The sequence below is a fragment of the Phoca vitulina genome, unplaced genomic scaffold, assembly GCF_004348235.1.
Source record: "Phoca vitulina isolate PV1807 unplaced genomic scaffold, GSC_HSeal_1.0 scaffold66, whole genome shotgun sequence".
NCBI lineage: Eukaryota > Metazoa > Chordata > Mammalia > Carnivora > Phocidae > Phoca > Phoca vitulina.
This window is the reverse complement of record NW_022589769.1, coordinates 6,674,087-6,693,744: the sequence shown is the minus strand read 5'-3', so window position 1 is coordinate 6,693,744 and position 19,658 is coordinate 6,674,087. Positions and strand designations below refer to the sequence as shown.

Genomic DNA, 19,658 nt, shown 5'->3' with positions numbered 1-19,658 from the left:
GTGAAGCCAGTCAGAGAACGACAAATACCATATGATTTCACTCGTATGTGGAGTTGAAGACCAAAAAAAACAAATGAGCAAAGGGGAAAAAAAGTGAGAGAGAGAGAGAGACAGAGGGAGAGAGAGAGAGAGACAAACCAAGAAACAGACTCTTAACTCTAGAAAACAAACTGATGGTCACCAGAGGGGTGGGGGGCTGGGGGGGGGGAGGGGGGAACAGGTGATGGGGATGAAGGAGCACTATATTGTACACCTGAAACTAATACAACACATATGTTAACTGGAATTAAAATAAAAACTTGAAAAAAAAGAGAAGAAAAACTCATAATTGCTTATTACCGAGAAAGCATTCTCTACATGAGTGCTGTTTCCTTGTATGCAGCACGTTCCCAGAGATCATCTCATGCGCTTGGGTGTACATTTTTGAAGAGCTGTACTTACAAGCCGTTGTAAGGGATCTTCAGTCATCTGCCATTGCCAGAGCAGAGTTGGACATTTGTTTCAACTTGATGCCAGTGGTTTGCTCATTTAGTGCTGGGCAGGCATTCTCGACCACAGGCGTGGTCTTCTAGTTTGTTGCTGCTAACATTAGCCATAATGGGGCCATTGAAGGTGAGTAGTACTTCAGGTCAGCTGGACTGGATCAGGTCCTACAAAATTCAAAATTCTTGCTGACCTCTTGCTAGGCTGCTTCCCTTAGATTCTCCGTTAACCTTGGTGTTTTTTTGCTCTTGGAGCCATGTTGGCTCAGGGCACCAAGGCACAAGCCTCTTTGGCTCTTCAGGAAAAGAGTTTCTCTTCTGTCTCTTCCTCTTTTGCTCCCTAACTGTGCACATGGGCTCATCTTGCTTGCCTCCCATCACCATGTCCTCCCCCTCCTTTATTTGCTCTCTCTATTTTGAGAATCTTAAACAGGCTCCATGCCCAGTGCAGAGCCCGATGTGGGGCTCAGTCTCATGGCCCTGAGATTACGACCTGAGCCAAAATGAAGAGTCAGACACGTAACCGGCTGAGCCACCCAGGTGTCCCTACTTACATGTCTTATGAGACATTGTTCCATCAGGATCTTGATGTCTTTCTTTGGAAAAGTCCAACAAAGCCCAGCTGTGAATACAGTGGGTCTCTTGCTCCCCTTGTCCTGTTTCTGCAGCCTCAAGGTTGTCATTGCTTCTCATGACAACGGTATCATCCCCTCTGGGACTCAAAGACTTCATGGTGGTGAGTCTCAAACATGATGGATATGAATGTGCAGTGTACAAATCTAGAGAGCTGATGTTTACTTCAGATCAACCGCTTCTGTTGGCCAAGTCGACCAAAGCATAGCAGCTCCTCTTATGATTTTTTGGCCTTAAACCAGGGAAGTGACTGGTAAGGGAAGAGGAAAGTATATTAAATGCTGCGTTTATAGGTGTTTTTAACACCAAACAGAGTTTCGCACATAGGGGGCATTAAATATTGATTTTAAAAAATGGGTATCTTCCGACTGTGCCAGTTTTATAATCTGATGTATGGTTCTGTTCACATCACTGACAGTGCTCAAAATTCTGCACCTAATCCCGTCTTCTTTGCTTTTCTATACAGCTGATTCTTTTTAGCCTGACATGGCAAGCTTTCTGTGATCTGGCCCAGCAGCCCTGTGTCTTCTAGTCACTTGTGACCCTCCTTATTCCCATCCGGACTGGCTCATTTGTTCCTGGGACCGCTTTGTGTTTTTTCCTGTCTGTGATTTTGGTATACGATTTCCTCCTTTCTGAATTTTCTCCGGCTTTTCTCCACATTTGCCTGTGTACAGCTTTACCTGTCTTACCAAGATCTAGCGTATGCCTCTTCCACGAAGGTTTCCCTGCCTGCTGCCTTGCCCAAGAGGTGATCTTTCCTTTCTCTGAATTCCCACAGAACTCTGTAGCTCTTGAGCATACAGTTTTTCTTGACCCCTGTCCCCTTCTTCTAGGTGATTAGCTCCTCGGACAAGGAGTGTAACCTTTTTATTGTCTGTGTCTAAATGCCTAGCATAGCACATTGTATGTAAGCACTCAGTAAATGGTACCTTGAACGAAACTACTGTAGTTCTGAATCCAGTTCTCGTAGAAAGAGCTTGAGATTTGTTGCGGTGTAGGACGTGGGTTAGGAGACATGGCTTCATCCCTTGCTTTATTACTAAGGTGACCTGAGTCAGTAATTGAACTTTTTTGTGTTCTGCCATTGTCAGGGGGAGAAAATTGGTTTTCTTCCAACTAGTTTTGGAAGAAGTGGTGAGAATAAATGAGAAAACATATTTAAAATGGTAGAACTTTTTACATGCACTGGTACCAAATTTTGCATTTAAAAGTATACTAAAGAATCCGTGTTTTGGAGCTGTCTTTTAGGGGAGACTCTCTTCTGAAGGATCTTCTTGGTATTTCAGTGTGACCTTTTAGAAGGCATGGGTCTAGAGCTCTGCTATATGCTAGCCCTGGAAGTAGCCATAATTCTAATTTTTTCTTGCTTGTGAGGCTTTGTGATGGTATTGTGAGGTGACAGTAGTCATTATTGCATTTTTGTTTGACCTCAGCACTGAAACCACTTGTTCATGTATTGTCCGTTAATTTAACGATAGCCATTGAAAAGCTGGTAAATATCCCAAACTACATAAATAACAGTCTGTATTTACAGGCTTGGAAAGCTAATTGGAAATGGCAGTTTGCTATGAAGCATGAATAACGCTGAAGAGAAGCGTAGTTAAAAAGGGTCAGGAGTATGACTACTCAGTCTGGTGTGGCAATTATGTATGTAAATGAGTTCATTCAAAATTAGATCCATCTCATTTCGGCTTTAGACTTCCTGATCAAAATAAACTGGGAAATGAATTGTCTAATTTAGGCACTTGCTACTGGTGCTTCTTTAGCAATTTTGTGAGTAGTTAAAGTATGCACTGTGCATATTGGAAAGTCTGCGTTTTAATGGCCATTTTACCTAGCATTTCAGAGATGTTCTCAGTAAAGGTATAAGCCAGGTTACAATATGTCCATTTCCTGTATAAACCATTTTATTTACTACATAACTCTGCTAGTCTCATTGTTAATGATGGATTCATTTGATAGAGCTATTACTGAAAGCTTTCTACATATAATAGAAACTTTCCCCCCTTCCTCTATTTCAGCCATAAAATGCTCAAGTTTGTCTATTTTGGTTATGCAAAAGTTTTATGTCAGATCATATGATTCCCAGTCAGTGAGGAAATTGTGACGATTTTTGGAAAGTAATTATTAACTAGAAATGGATCCGGCAGTTTAGCTTAAAGGGCCTGTGTGAGGTATCACAGTTTGAGAAGAGAGCTGTGGAGCTTGAAATATTATGTATGTTTATAATATTGTGAGTGTATTAGTAAAATCGCAGCAAGTCATTGTCTTTTTTTTTTTGTTAGGACCTAAATGAGTTTAAGGAGATGACGACATGTGTTTTCCCCAGGTAAGCTTTCTTTGAGGATTCATTATCCTTCATTCAAAATAGTTCTCATACTGTGTAAGATACAAACAGGTAATAAATAGTAATAGTAGTAATTATCTGATCATGATTATAATCCAGTTGATAATAGCTGGTTAATGGTTTAATAGGTCCAGCTGTGACCACTTGCTTTTGATTGCATTAAAAACTAGAATTTGAGGGGCGCCTGGGTGGCTCAGTCGTTAAGCGTCTGCCTTCGGCTCAGGTCATGATCCCAGGGTCCTGGGATCGAGCCCCACATCGGGCTTCCTGCTTGGCAGGGAGCCTGCTTCTCCCTCTCCCACTCCCCCTGCTTGTGTTCCCTCTCTCGCTGTGTCTCTTTCTGTCAAATAAATAAATAAAATCTAAAAATAAAAAAAAATTTTTAAAAATTAAAAAAATAAATAAAATAAAAACCAGAATTTGAACTGAGAGTGAAAATAGGCAGCCCCTGCTTTTTCCTCACCCCACAGCCTGCTGTCTGAAGAATGGGCACAGTCTACTTGAGTTGGCTGTCGTCTCTCTTGTATGCCGCACGTGCCTTGTCCCAGTCAAGTGTCCAGTTAAGAGTGTTGTGTAGTCAGTCAAGAACTGTCTGGCTGGAGATTTTTCCCCTCATCTCTAAGCTGGTGCCTTTACCTGACAGTGTCTCCCACAGTTGATGTTGCATGAAACTACCAAATGCAGATTTTGACCTCCAGGAGTTTATTTTGTGCAAATCTGGGTAATACAGTAGTTGGTAACGGCGTGGGGGTACTAGATCTACAGCAGTATTTGAACCGTAGAAAAACTTATGAAGATCTTTGCCTTCCCCTTGGAATGGATGTAGCCCACGTGCCCTGTCGAGATACAGGCAGTTCTAGAGCTTGTGCTCTGAGTGCAGTCATGTGTGCCCTCCCCCATAGGCTCCTGATGGAGAGAGGTTGCGAGGACTGAGCCCCAGTCTCATGTCGCAGAGTGCCTGTGCTAGGTCCAGCTGGCTTATGTGCTTAATTCTCTTGCCGGCTTTTAGGACCGGAGGCGGGCTCTTCATTCGAGTAAAATACATTCTGGACATTGATGTGTGTTTTGTTTACCTTATTAACATTTCTTTTGTCTTTAGACTCTTGGATACAAAATTGATGGCCAGCACACAACCTTTTAAGGTATTTTTAAAATTGGAGTTGTCACTGATAAACTATGTTTTGAATTGTTCTGACTCGCTACTGGGAGCTTGGAATTCTGGTCTAGTTTAAGTGTTATTTTCAGATGCATCCAAAAAAGAAAAAAAATTGGAAAAAGACTAGAGATAAATATATTAAAATGTGATTAGTGGTTGTGTTTGGGTGTTGGAATTATTTTTTTCTCTCCTATACTCTTTTTGAATGTAAATATTTTTAATATTAATATATATAATGTATTTTTTGGGGGGTGGAGTGGGGCGCCTGGCTGGCTCAGTCAGTAGAGCATGCGACTCTTGATCTCAGGGTCATATATTCAGCCCCCAAGTTGAGCATAGAGCTTACTAAAAAAAAAAACAAACGTGTGTGTGTGTATATATATATATATATATACACATATATATGTATATATGTATGTGCGTGTGTGTATATGTATATATATATGTATATGGGTATATATATATTTCTATATATATAGAATGCATTTCTGAATAGGTTATTCATGCACATACTTCATTATTTTCTTGATTTTATATATTTTGGTTATATTTTCTAATTAGGAAAATTCAGGTAAAAGTGAAATCATTCGCTATTTTGTGAAGTGACTTTACATAACTGAGTGAAATGAATGCCAGAACAGCGTAGCTTTCTGGCCCAAGTTCTGTAGATATGTAACACATCTCCAAAGATGTTTCCTATGGTAATACTTTCTGCATGGTGAACCTGACACTTGCTGTCTCTCACGTTGAAGAAACCGTGACTCCTCTGTTTCTTTAAAGAACACAAGGGGGCAGTACTAGACAGACCTTTTTTTTTTTTTTTTTTTGGTCCTGACATTCAGTGAATCCTCTATGTTGTATTGAGATGATTAAAGCTCATAATTCTCTGCTTTCTGGTTTGCAGGATATCATTAACAACACATCCCTTGCAGAATTGGAAAAGCGGTTAAAAGAGACGCCTTTCAACCCTCCTAAAGTTGGTAAGAAAATAAAGTGATCCTGATAGTGCCCCAAGTGCTTGTGATCACGGATCTCACAGAAGGAAGATGAAACTGCTCTAGACACCATCATGCACATTTACAGATTTTGGCTGAGTTAACTTGCTCACGCCCTGTGTTGAATTACTGCTTTCTGAATAAAGATGGTCTCATAATCCTACGTCTATTTTATGTTTATAGATTTGGGGTAGATTTTAATTGCTAAACTTCATTGAGAAGTTTAGCAATTAAAGCTTCAGGGCTTTTATTTCTTAATGCTTGGAATTCTCCCAAAACTTGATGTGTCTTTCTTCTCTATGGTGCATTGTTTAAGCAGGGACAAAGACTTGGTGATTAATTGCCAGAGGTCGAATGAAAATACACTTTTTGTCCCTGAAAAGCCCAAGACCTGGGTTTCCAGATGAGGAAGGAGAGTCTCCAGCCCTGCCTCTCAACAGAGGTGGCTTAGCTGTGGAACAGTAGCAGCAAGGAAAACCAGAAGTAGGGAGGAATGTTTGTCGGGGCAGAGATGTATTGCCATGTCTGGTCATGGCTCCTACGCAGGTGTTCGGTGAACCTGCCACATGTTACTTCCTTGGTTCCTGTACACCTCATTTTGCTGCTGACACTGTAATTAGCATTCCATTAGCTGCAGCCTGCAAACTTCTGAAGACATTGATAATTGGACTAATGGTTCAGAAATTGACAATGGAAGGTACTAAAGCAGCCAAGATTACAGCTATTTGCTTCCCTTTCTGGGTAATAGTCCAAAAAAGGAATTAAGAAAAGGAGTGAGGGTGAGGGAAGAAAGCCTAGACTTTTTCTATAACAGTATGATGGAAATAATTGATTTTAGAAATATGTGTTTCAGCTGGTGGTAGAGTAGAGGATATTACTTGGCTATCATGTTAAAAGACTTTTTTAAAGCTTAAAGTCTAATACTTAATACGGAGGTTAAAAATTCGTGCTTAAACAGCCTTATATTGACATAAGAATAAAGTCTTTGTTGTTAATTTCCATTCCTACTTTTGGTTCTGTTGTAGTGTTTTTTTTTTTTAAGACTTTATTTATTTATTTGAGGGAGAGAGTGAGAGAGAGAGAGAGGGAGAGAGAGAAGAGTGGGGGAAGGGGCAGAGCGAGAGGGAGAAGCAGACTCCCTGTGGAGCAGGGAGCCTGACATGGGGCTCGATCCTGGGACTACGGGATCATGACCTGAGCCAAAGGCAGACACTTAGCTGACTGAGCCACCCAGGTGCCCGTTACAGTGTTTTTGATACTCATTTTCAGAATGGTTCTAGGAAATATTTATGAGTTAAAGTTTTTTTTTTTTTTTAAAGATTTTATTTATCTATTTGAGAGAGAAAGAATGAGAGATAGCATGAGAGGGAGGAGGGTCAGAGGGAGAAGCAGACTCCCTGCTGAGCAGGGAGCCTGATGCGGGACTCGATCCTGGGACTCCAGGATCATGACCTGAGCTGAAGGCAGTCGCTTAACCAACTGAGCCACCCAGGCGCCCCTTAAAGTTTTTTTTTTAAAGATTTATTTATTTATTTTAGAGAGGGAGAGCACAAGCAGGCGGGGCAGAGGGAGAGAGAGAGAGAATCTCAAGCAGACTCTGCGCTGAGCACAGAGCCAGAGGCGGGGCTCCATCTCATGACCATGAGATCATGACCTAAGCCGAAACCAAGCACCCCTATGAGTTATAGTTTTATACCATTCTTTCCATGTAATACTCTGGTACCTGGCAGAGAATTTACTCTAAAGCTGGTCGCTCTTCCCAGACATAGTCTTCAGCATGTGTGTGTGTCAGTGTGACATAAGAATCATGTTGTAAAATGCTCTATCCTGCGAAGTGGCCCCATGTTCCACAGGCAGCGTGACAGCAAATTCTGATCTATTTTTGGAGTTAGTTGTGCCTTCATCTTTAGATCCATTAGCTTGGAAACAGCAGAGGGCATTGTTGAATTGAGCTGCCGATATTGAAGAGAGTCTTTTGCCTTTTGGGAGGGTTGCCTGGGGTATTGATGGATACCAGTGACTGAGCATTGACCATGTACCCGGCACCATGTGAGAGCTTTACTGCATTAGCTCATTTGATCCTCCTATAAGTTTCATGAGGGAGGTTTGGTTTTCATCTCCATTTTGCCAATGTGGAGGCCCAGAGGGGGAGTGACTTGCCCAAGATCACATAGCAGATAAATGGTGGAACATAGATTCAGACCCAGACAGTGGGACGCACAAATCCATGGTATTATATTAGTCATGACTGAAATACTTATGTCCCACGTCATCAGGGAAGAAGCTCCTTGGGACTTCAGAAAACAGTCAGAAGAGGGATCATCATCATAGGGCAAGTTACGCATGATTGTAAATAGTACCCACCAGTGTGCAGCGAGGAGGCCTGTGGCTGGGTCTTTGATGATGTCACTGAGCCATTTCTCTAGTCTAGAGCCCTCATTTTCAGTGACCCTTTTATTTCACATGGCAAGGTCTTGTGTGGAGACAATTAAGAAGTAGATAGCCTTTGCCTGCTTGTCTAGGATATTTCTGCGGCACATACCAATGCAATTTGGTAGGGCAGTGTGCCTGCCCGTCTTCACGATTTGTGATATCCTTGGGGAAACTCTTTTTCTTTTTTCTCTTTAGAAAGTGCAGAAGGCTTTCCAAGTTATGACACAGCTACTGAACAGCTCCACGAGGCGGGCTATGATGCTTATATCACAGGGCTGTGCTTCATCTCCATGGCGAACTACCTAGGTACTCACCATACCTATTTCCACCAAACATACCGTGGTCTGGGGTGGATCTTACCTGTCTACCATTTCCCTGGGGCCCACTCACCCAGGTCTAAGTGGGAGGGTTGGAGGTCAGCGTTGGAGGGGTTTGGGGTGGGGCGTGCAGAGTCTATAGGAGGACCCGTTGACCCTTACCTGGTGTGGCACTTGGCCCTTACGAATGCCTCTTACCCTTCTGAACCGTGCTATTGATTTACATGGTTTGTTGTCTGAACTTTCAGGCTTTGTCTCCTTGACTGTATGTAATACTCTGCTTCTTTTCTTCATTAGGTTCTTTTCTTAGCCCTCCAAAACTTCATGTGTCTGCCAGATCAAAACTCGTTGAACCTTTTTTTAACAAGTAAGTAATCAGGGTCCCAGTGCCCATGTTCTCTCATTGTGGAAGAGCCCAGTATCTGGGATGTCAGGTAGGGATGATTGGGAGCTGTGGTGCATTTTTTAGATAAAGTATTTCTCATCTCAAGTGACTCAGATGTTTTTTGAAAACAGAAATTGACCTTCTGGGAAATAATTTATTAAATATATTGGCTAAAAAAGAGAGAAAGAAAGAAAAAAAAGAAAACACTGCCAAAGGTAGTGCATCTTTTCCAAGACAAAGAACTGGTGGTTTTGGCATTTAAATTACCTGCAAGGGAGACTGTGTGAGTGAGTGTGCGTGCGTGTGTGTGTGTGTGTGTGTGTGTGTGTGTACGTAGTTGGACCTAACACTGCTAACATACTTTACATGTGAGGTTATTATTTATACTTGCATTATTATCTCATTAAATAGTACTCTTTTTAAGAAGATGTTGGCTACACAAATGGCTTTTAAAGATAATCTGTGGAGAAGTTTTGATTGTCGTTTTATCCCAAGCTTTCATCTGAATGGATCCAGTGAAGTAAAAGCTTGCTCATGTACTCATTGTTGCAAGAAGTCTGTGTGATTTAGGGAGATGTCTAAGTTCAGAGCATTTTCAAAGACTCTCAAGATGATTACTTCAAAGTGTGGTTTGTGCTTTCTTGGCACGGTTGAGACGAAAGTTATAGATGTGATCCTCAAGCTGGCCACAGTTGGGCTCCGTGCCAGAGCCCTAAACCTTCTTTACCCCAGCTCCCTTAACAGGATTGGTTCTAGGAGATTCTGGGGGAGCCAGACAGAACAAGGCCGCCCACATGGGTCATTACTGCTGGGAGAAAGAACCGTTTCAGCGTTGGCTTGGTTACATCATTTCCTTACATTATATGCAGCACTTTATAATCCTATCAGTGCTTTACTGGGTAAGAACACTGACTCCTTTGGATGTCTATGTAAATACTAGTATCACAGTGCTTGTACTTAGGTGACATGCTGCAGAGACAGATGTTAATTCCAAACATCTGGATTCCTACAGGTTTGGAATTTGTGTAGTCTGAGTTAGTAAGTTTTATCACACTCTGGCTTCTTATTTTTTTTAATCTTTGTTCTTTTCTGTGGAAGTTCAGAGGTAAATGTGTTTGACTTTCAAAACGTCTTTCAGAGAGGAACGGAAAACAGTATAGTATATATTGAAAATACAGTTGAATTTTTTATTAAGTTTTTAATTTTAATTCCAGTATCGTTAACGTAGTGTCCTATTAATTTCAAGTGTACAATATAGTAATTCAACAATTCTATACATTACTCAGTGTGCATCATGATAAGGATACAAAGTTGAATTTTTTTTTGGCATGGAAAATTAATTCTAGAAGCTAACAGTTGAATCCTTGCTGTCTGTCTGTTTCCTTATGGGTAACAGGATTTTCTTAGCTCTTCACTTTTATTTTGGGGGTAGTGTTTATCTTTGTAAAACTTTGGAAGGACAGCTTATGTCACGGACCGTGGAACGTGCAGGTGACCCTAATTTTTGTTCAGATCATGGCTACTCCTTGCACTTTTATGTGCAGGATGTTAAGTCCATTCATTGTTCAACAGTATTTTTCAACTGGGACATATTTACTCATTTTTAAATATTTAATTAAAAAAAAAAAATTTTAACTAGGCTCCACATCCAACGTGGGGCTTGAACTCCCGACCCTGAGATTAAGAGTTGCATGTTCTTTCTACTGAGCCAGCCAGGCACCCCTCATTTTTAAATATTTGAAACAACAAGCCTGCTTCTCCACTGAAATCAACTCCTTATAAAATCAGGTGATGGATACAAATTGGTTCGATAATAGGCTGCATCTTAGTTTATCATTAACCTGTGTGACCAACATGAAGAGCAATCAAAATTAGCTTTAATTAAGAAGCTTAACAAAGACTTTATGTATTAATAGACCAGTTTATTATTACTAATAATGTTCAAGACAAGTCAGAAGAACTGGACAGTAAACACATAGTTTCATTTTACATTGGGAATGTTCATTTTTTTTCCCCCTGAAACCTAGATGCATACCAAAAATAGTTGAAGATTTGGGAATCCTCCTGTGATATCACCCTGAAAATTCTTGATTTTTTTGCTCCATTTTTCCTTCCATCTGTAAAGGAAGAATATTTTCTTCATCTCTGAAGGAAAAAAGTCCAGCAGGATTTGAAATGCAAAATAAGAACTATTTTTATTCTACCTTGGAATAGCTTGGTCAAGTACAGTCATCCCTTTTTTCTTTGAAAAATAATTGATATGCAATATCATATCAGTTTCAGGTGGACAATATAGTGATTTGATATCTGTATACAGTATGAAATGTGGTCATCCCTTCTCAACCCATTTAGAAAGTGGGGAAAGCACTTGCACCTTTCAACATCTCTTTCTGTGTTAATACTGACCTCATTCTTACTTCATGCAGGTTTGATTTGTGACATTAACCTTGATTTTGTCTTTTTTTTTACAAGATTACCCTTGTAGAGAAACATTCAGAAAGGGCCATCAACATTCTCTCAAGTGGTTGATTTTAGAAAAGTCTGTAAATTTCTCTGAGAGTTTGTTTGGCACCAGCCTTTTCTCAGTATGAGCTTAACCAAATATGCATAGTCCTAACATAAATTTGAGTGGAAATCAGGCTGCCTACATATGCAAATAACTTTTTGTTCCTCTCTTACCAGATTTATGTTTAGAAAGTAAACCTTGAGGGGGAAATAAACTCCACCTATTTCTGCATTGTTCTGAATTAGCATTTGGCTGCATTAGTTATGCCTTTTTGGGAAGTTGTATTGAGAGCTATTGAGAAATCCCCGAGACAGCTGGCTTTTGAGTGATCTGCAAAGACCACATGGAGTATAAGGTGCTTTCTGAGCCATATTTGCCTAGAAGAATGTCCTGTTTTTGCATGCTGCCATTTTGTCTCTTTCCTGGCCTGAGTACCTTCTACATTTCTCCTTCCTTTGTTGGAATCAGAAGGAGCGTCGTCGCAAGGGAGTTGAGCAATAGAAATCCGGATCAGACCACTGCTGAGTACTGGCTGTGTGTGGAATGTACCCTTCGTTTATGTTGTAGGCTCTCTGGGCAGGAAGTGATTTACCTTCTTTTATAACCTTGGTCAGTTTTGATCAATGCATGGAAAACCAGCCTTGGAGAAGATCCTCCGGTCAAATCCTTTTAGGCTGGAAAGAGCTAAAAATACTCTCAGCTTTCATTTTTTTTCGTACCACAGAAAAGCACAAAATCAGGCTTTTGCCTTATGTTTTATTAATAGTCATCTGTGTCGGTTAAACTCTCTCGTAGATAACCTTTTCTGAAGGTTTTTGGGAAGGTTATTTTCTATTTACCTCATTTCTTAGAAAGAGGAAGGAAATGAGCAAGTCTCTTGTTTTGGCTCATCTCTGTAAGCAAGGGAATTAAAAAGGAAGAATTGCCTGCCGTTCTCCGTAGAGGATGGCCATCTTGGTCTTGGCACAAGTGTCCTGTGTAGGAACAGGATTCCTGTAGAAATCTAGGCCTTCCTGGGATGGACATTGCTGGATGTTGTCTCTGCGCTGGAGGTGAGGAAACAAGCCATAAGAAGGAGTGATACACTCTTGGACGCATTGTTTCCTCCTCTATAAAATGGAGATAAAATTATTCGCCTCCCACAGGAGTTATAAATATCGCACGAGATGCTAAAGGACATTGCCCAGTATTTATTATTTCCCTTTCTTGAAACGGAAGAGAATTTAACATGCCGGTGGATTCTAAAAGTAGATGTGGTAGTGGAATGTGTTTTGTGTTTCTAGTTTCATGATCAGGAAGAAAATTTGTTACAATGTGGATATAAAATTGGAACAAATATAAAGGGTTCACTTTTGCTGGTACCCACCTCTTAGTGTTTGCTTATGAGAAATCAGGTGCTGATGAAGTGCGTCCATTTGGGACGTAACGGAACAAGCTGTCCTTGGTTTGGATCGTTTATGAAAGTTTTCTCATTCAGACGAATACAGCAGTTTACAGAAGGTTCTGTAGGTACATGTAACCATGATCAGCATAGAGGGGGAGGGATCATTATGATACCTGAACTAAAGCACCCGCGTTTTTCCCCTTTTCCTCCATGGAAAGCCGTCATGTGCTGGCATAATATAGGCATGTGTGTCCTGTTTGACATCAGAGAGATTTTGAACTGAAGGATCATAAGAAAACAAAATACCTCCTGTCTTCCCGGCCCTTGCAGTGATCACGGGGAGAGCAAAGCTCGTTTGCTCCATTGACGAGCAATCGCCATTCCTGCCGAGCCGTGTGGAGTGACAGGTCGCTAGCGAGTTGGCCCTGGCGCCACGTGTCTGCAAGTGCAGACCCTGCTTGTCTCTCGAGAGTGGTATTCTTCTCCTCTCCTGCCGGTCCCTCATACAGAAGGTGCTGGAATAACAGGAGGATGAGGCTAATCTGTTCTGATTCCCAGTGTTTGCTGTCGGTTTTTAGCATCCTGGGTGATGGGTCAAATGGGTCTTTACGCACTTTTCGGGTTGGGTATAAAGTAAGTCCGCTGTTCTGTTACAGTGATTTTCCCCACCATGGGCCTTCCATGGTCCCAACATAAGCAAGAGTTACAACACAGTTTGTGCCGTGGGTAAGGCGCAGCTGGGATGTCACAGCTGTCCACGGAACTGGTTCCATTTGCATTTAACATTTTTTTTTTTTTAAAGATTTTATTTATTTGACAGAGAGAGAGACAGCGAGAGAGGGAACACAAGTAGGGGGAGTGGGAGAAGGAGAAGCAGGCTTCCCGCCGAGCAGGGAGCCCGATGCAGGGCTCGATCCCAGGACCCTTAGATCATGACCTGAGCTGAAGGCAGACGCTTAACCGACTGAGCCACCCAGGCGCCCTGCATTTAACATTTTTAAATCACTTGATTAGCTTCTCCAGTAGAATGGCTTCACTTTGGGGTATCATGTAATATAGGGTAGCTGTGGTCTCTGCGGTCAGGTGTCTGGGTTTGAATCCCAGTCCCACTTCTTACACCTGTGCCATCTTGGGCAAGTTACATACCCTCCCTGTGTCTCAGCTTCCTCATCTGTAAACTGAGAACGTTCATACCCAATTGATAGGGTTGTAGTGAGGGTAATATGCGAGCATGTCTGTAAAATGCATAGTGCCTGGCACAAGGTGGCTGTCGGTCAGCCCGGCGCTGCTGCCACTGCCTTGGGGACATTTATACTTTGACGATGTGCATCTCTGACCAGATGCCGGGAGCACACGGTCGGCTATTGTGCCTTCATAGAAGGCACCCTATAATCATAACTTTTTTTTTTTAAGATTTTATTTACCCATTTATTTTTAGGGGTGGGGAAGGAGCAAGAGGGAGAGGGAGAGAGAGAATCCCAAGCAGACTCTGCGCTGAGCTGACACGGGGCTCGATCTCGCGACCCTGAGATCAGGACCTGAGCTGAAACCAAGAGTCGGATTGTTACCCGACTGAGCCACCCAGGCGGCCTAATCATACCTTTTGTACTGCACACACCCTGAAGGAGGGGCTTCCTATTCAATCAGGAGCCTTGATCAGAAAAGGGAGGGGGGGGGTGAGGAGGAAAGGTGGCTTGTAACTAAATGGTGTTCAGGGAGAAGATTTGCATGTGATTTCTCTTTTTGCTTGTTGGTTTTGCCCTTGGAGGCTTGTGGTGGTTTCTCAGTGTTTGTGCTGTGTAGCCCTTCCAGGTGTAGATTTTTACTGCGAGAGGGGAGGAAAGAAATGGCATTTACTTGGTAAACCTGTTGGAAGCTGTTTCTTTTTATTTTTTTTTAACTGCTTTATGGGGATGTAAATTCACATACCAAATAATTCACACAATTAAAGTGTACAGTTCAACTTTTTTTGTATATGACATTATTACTTTTGAAAAATTATCATAAAATATGTGTAACATACAGTTTGCCATTTTCAACATTTAAAAAAAAAAAATTCATTTGAGAGGGAGAAAGTGGGTACATGGAGGGGGAGGGAGAGGGAGAAAGAGAATCTTAAGCAGGCTCCGTGCCCAGCACAGAGCCCGACGCAGGGCTTGATCTCACGACCCTGAGATCATGATCTGAGCTGAAATCAAGAGTCAGACGCTTAACCGAGCCACCCAGGCGCCCCATCGATTCAGGGCGCTAATGATATTCACAGCGCTGTGCCAGCATCATCATTCTCTGTCCTCAGAACTTCCTGCTCACCCTAAGCAGCACCTCTGTAACCATAAAGCAGTGACTCCTTCCTTCTTCCCCACCTCACCTCCTGCGAACCTCTCGTCTACTTTTCTTCGGTCTCTGTACATTTGTCCTTCTGTGAGCTCTTCCTTTTTGAGCAACTCACTGCTTCCATGAGATCTTAATCTGTGAGAACGACTGATACTTTGCAAACATCGGACCATTTTCCTTTTCTCTTTGGTCGCCGTCTGAGGTTGAGATCACTTCTTAGGCACATAAGCCTTGAGATGTGTGGTTGCAAAGCTGTGCCAGGACCTTGGCTGGGGTTTGCTTGTTTGCAGGGCTGCAGAAGCAGAATGGGTAGAGCAGAGGCCTCAGCCTGGGCCGTCGTGCCCCTCGGGTGGGACCTTCATCCTCTCTGGAGCTGGGTTGCCACATCTGAAACGCAGATCATAAATGGCCCCCTGGGAGGCTTTACCTCAGGTTGCAGAGAAGCTTCGATTAGGCCGGTCAGCACGGGGTGTGGCATGTTGTGGAGTCTAGTTGCTGTGGCTTTCACCACAGTGAACTTCCAAGAAAGTAATGTGATTCTCGTTTTTCCTGGTACTGGGGGCAGTTGTAGATGAACAAAGCGGTCTGTGTGTACTTAGCCGGGTTTTCTTGGGTGGCAGTCTCTGTTGCGAGCAGGAAAGAGGCAGAAGTGCAGGATGCCGATAAAATCCTTTTTATAGAGAACAGCGACCTGGAATCCCCTTAAGAAAACACTGCCTGAGTGTCTTGTGTCTTAATGAAAAAGGTCTTGCTGCGAGGTTGGGTTGTGAATGGGAAGAAGAGACTCTCTGCCCGTGTGCCGGTCACACTCGTGTGTCTTGAGCCTTAGGATGCTGGTAAGGCAGCGAGGTGAAGGGCACAGTCTCCTTCAGTTGTCTGCACCAGGAGCACCAGTGCCCTGTGCATGCCTCTGGCCACAGGAGCCCCTGGGGATCCCAGAACCGAGGGCTCAGGGAGGCAGGATGGAGGTAGACAGTGATGGTGGTGATTGTGGGACCTTCCGTGGCCGGCTGGCTGGCTTTGCCAACAACGTGGTAGTGGTATCCATCCTTTAATTTAATTTAATTTTTTATTTTTTATTTTTTTTGAAGATCTTATTTATTTATTTGAGAGAGAGAGAATGAGAGAGAGCGAGCACATGAGAGGGGGGAGGATCAGAGGGAGAAGCAGACTCCCTGCCGAGCAGGGAGCCCGATGCCGGACTTGATCCAGGGACTCCAGGATCATGACCTGAGCCGAAGGCAGCTGCTTAACCAACTGAGCCACCCAGGCGCCCCATCCTTTAATTTTATATTTGCGGTTCTTGAATGAAGGGGTGATGTCCTCTGCCCCTTCGCTTCTACCCAGAATGGATTTTGCACCAGGGCTGGGGAGCATAGTCTACCACTCGTTCTGAACTGATTAGGGGTGGACTGTGGTGCTCTTGTGGACATTACTTTTTAATCATAGAGAGCCAAGAAGTATACCTTTTATAAAAATGGAGTCCATTTTCATCCTTCTCTGGATTGTGCAAATCTTGGAGTCCAGTGCCATGAGGAGTAAAATCACAGCATTGCAAATGCTTAGAGCAGCCTCCCAGATGCCAGAAGGTTTCTCCCTGGTTTGCAGAATGTATTTCCCCCCAGTACACAGGATATATTTCATCCTCACATGCCTTAGCCAAAGCCCTTTATTTTAGCCTGAGTCATGTTCGCTTCACTTTTGGTTCCCCGTTACTAGGATAGAAGGAATCGCCAAGAATTGACTTGGTTTGGTTACTCTGAAAGCTCTGTAGTACACTGGTTTTCAGAAAGGCAAAAGACAGATGAGTCCAGGGCACATTGAATGATTCTCAGGCCTTTAGTCTGGCTTCTTAAGACTGGGAACCAGTGCTTGTTTTCATGACTTCTTCAGGAAGGAGGATGCTTGCCTCAAGCTGGTTTTGCTTGTCTAATTTCTACCTTGCAGTCTCGATTGCCAGACATGTATTAGGCGAGCTGCATCTGTGGCTTTTTCAAAAGGCTGCTTTTTAAAGAAATCTTCAAGGGCACAGACCGTGCACACCTCTTCTTGGCTTGCCTAGCCTCGGGGGTGTTACAGGGGCCGTGTACCTGCTGAGCCGTTCCAGCCTTGTGTTGGCTCTGGTTACTTTAGGATAGATTTCCCCCTGGCTTCATGACTTGTTTATCATGACGATGAACAAGTAATTTGTAGAGGTAAAAAAAAAAACATCAGTCAACCCCTGGATATATATTTAAATAGCTCGCCTCCTCCACAATAGGGTATTGTACTAGTTTTCCTGTGGTGGCTGCCCTAACAGATCACCGCAGGCTTGGTGGCTTCACCAATAGGAGTTTGTTCTGTCACAGTTCTGGAGGCCAGGAGTTTGAAATCAAGGTGTCGGCACAGCTGCATTTCCTCCCGGGGCTCCGGGGAAGAGTATGTTCCTTGCCTATTGTAGCTTTTGGTGACTGCTGGTAGTCCTTGGCTTCTGGCCACATCTCTCTGATCTCTGCCTCTGTGGTCACATTGCGGCCTCCGCCATGTGTGTGTGTGTGTGTGTGTGTGTGTGTGTGTGTGTGTGTGTCCTCCCTCTGCCTCTTTCTCATAAGGACACTTGGGCTGGCATTTAGGGCCCCTTTGGGTAGTCCAGGATAATGTTCTCAAGAGCCTTAACTTAATTTTTTTTTTTTTTTAAGATTTTATTTATTTATTTGACAGAGAGAGACACAGCGAGAGAGGGAACACAAGCAGGGGGAGTGGGAGAGGGAGAAGCAGGCTTCCCGCGGAGCAGGGAGCCCGATGCGGGGCTCGATCCCAGGACCCTGAGATCATGACCTGAGCCGAAGGCAGACACTTAACGACTGAGCCCCCCCAGGCGCCCCCCCTTAACTTAATTATTAATTACATCTGCTAAGACCCTTTTTCCAAGTAAGGCAGCATTGACAGGTTCCGGGGATTAGAATGTGCATTTTGGGGACCACCGTTTAGCGCACTATATAGGCTGTTAGTAGTAAAGTCAGTGTTCTTAGGTATTCCTCGCCTTGCTTTGGCTCTGGTTAGAAAAAAACCAGGCGATAGTTACTTCCAAGACTATTTAAAATTTCATTTATGCGATTTAAGGGTCACCAGTGTATGGTGATACCGAAAATCTGGTACTAGCCATAGTACCAGCTTGGTACCACCATACACCACAATCTTCTCTGCTGAACACCTTCCACTCCAGTGAGTTTCCCTGCATTTACTGTACTTGCTGCCGGCAACCCTCAGAGGTAAATAATAATGTCCCCATTTGGAGATCTTATTTTTTTTATTTTTATTTTTTATTTATTTTTTAAAGATTTTATTTATTTATTTGACAGAGACACAGCAAGAGAGGGAACACAAGCAGGGGGAGTGGGAGAGGGAGAAGCAGGCTTCCAGCTGAGCAGGGAGCCCGACGCGGGGCTCCATCCCAGGACCCTGGGATCATGACCTGAGCCGAAGGCAGATGCTTAACGACTGAGCCACCCAGGTGCCCCTGGAGATCTTATTTTTATTTTTATTTATTTATTTATTTATTTATTTTTATTTATTTATTTGAGAGAGAGAGAATGAGAGAGCAAGCACATGAGAGGGGGGAGGGTCAGAGGGAGAAGCAGACTCCCTGCCGAGCAGGGAGCCCGATGCGGGACTCGATCCAGGGACTCCAGGATCATGACCTGAGCCGAAGGCAGTCGCTTAACCAACTGAGCCACCCAGGCGCCCTGGAGATCTTATTTTTAAGTAATCTCTACACCCAGTGTGGGGCTCAGACTCACAACCCCGAGATTAAGAGTCATGCGCTTTACCAAGCAGACACCCCAGTATTGTCCTCATTTTAAAGCTAAGGCTGTCTGCCGAGGGTCTCAGAAATGGCAGAGTCAGGGATAACCCAGGTCTGTGCTCGACCGGGAATGGTTTCTTCCCCCCAAGCACCCAGTTTCTAAAGAGACAGTTCTGCGGTGGGTTGCACGTTTTCTGAGGAGATGATGCTAGTATCTTTCATTGATTTCCTTTTCTCCTGGTGTTTGGCCTGAGCAAGTGGTCGTAAAAGATGTTGACTCCGACCAGCGGATTGTGTGGGGCTGGGTTCCCCTGACAGTTTATAGTCTGCTGTTTCACAGGCTGTGCACACATTGCCTTTGTATAATGCTTAGTTTCACATTTTTATTTGATGTAATTTGATATGGTTCATTTGATGGGGATTGTTCAGATGAGCTGCTGGTTTTCTTTCTTTCTCCCCCCTCCCCTTGTTTCTAGTGTTGTATCTGTTTAAGAAAGGCCACGGGTTGGCTTCAGGACAGATGTCGGGTAACGCTCTATTTGTCAAAACATCAAGTGACTACACTGAAAACTGTGTGCCCCCCGCCTGGGTGACATTAAAATAACTGATGCCACAGTAAGTCCCCTCCGGCCAGTGGTTGCCTTCGTATTTTATACAAGCGCTTTAGTGAGCAAAATAAATGAGCTTGTTTTGTGAGAGATGTCTGTATGCTTCCTACCCTGGATGATAAAATTAGTTTTTTATAGCACATAAATATGTATAATGATGAGCCCTTGCATACAAGGTTCTTAGGAAGTGCTTTTACTACTGTGCCTTGAAGGAAGTACCAAGACCATTTGCAAGTACAGTAGGGCTGGCGGTCATTAAAGGTTTCAGTTTTCCTTGGGAAGGCTTGGGAC

At 43.2% G+C, this 19,658-nt stretch overlaps 1 protein-coding gene across 3 annotated transcripts in view; it reads left to right on the top strand.

The window, feature by feature from the left end:
- Positions 1–19,658, top strand: part of PARN (poly(A)-specific ribonuclease) — a 160,911-nt gene that overhangs the window by 25,851 nt on the left and 115,402 nt on the right. For all 3 annotated transcript variants that reach the window (XM_032392145.1, XM_032392143.1, XM_032392144.1), the window contains 5 exons: positions 3,404–3,447; positions 4,565–4,607; positions 5,526–5,601; positions 8,245–8,355; positions 8,664–8,733. In XM_032392145.1, the coding sequence (XP_032248036.1) occupies positions 3,404–3,447; positions 4,565–4,607; positions 5,526–5,601; positions 8,245–8,355; positions 8,664–8,733 (344 nt within the window). The remainder of the gene's footprint in view (positions 1–3,403; positions 3,448–4,564; positions 4,608–5,525; positions 5,602–8,244; positions 8,356–8,663; positions 8,734–19,658) is intronic.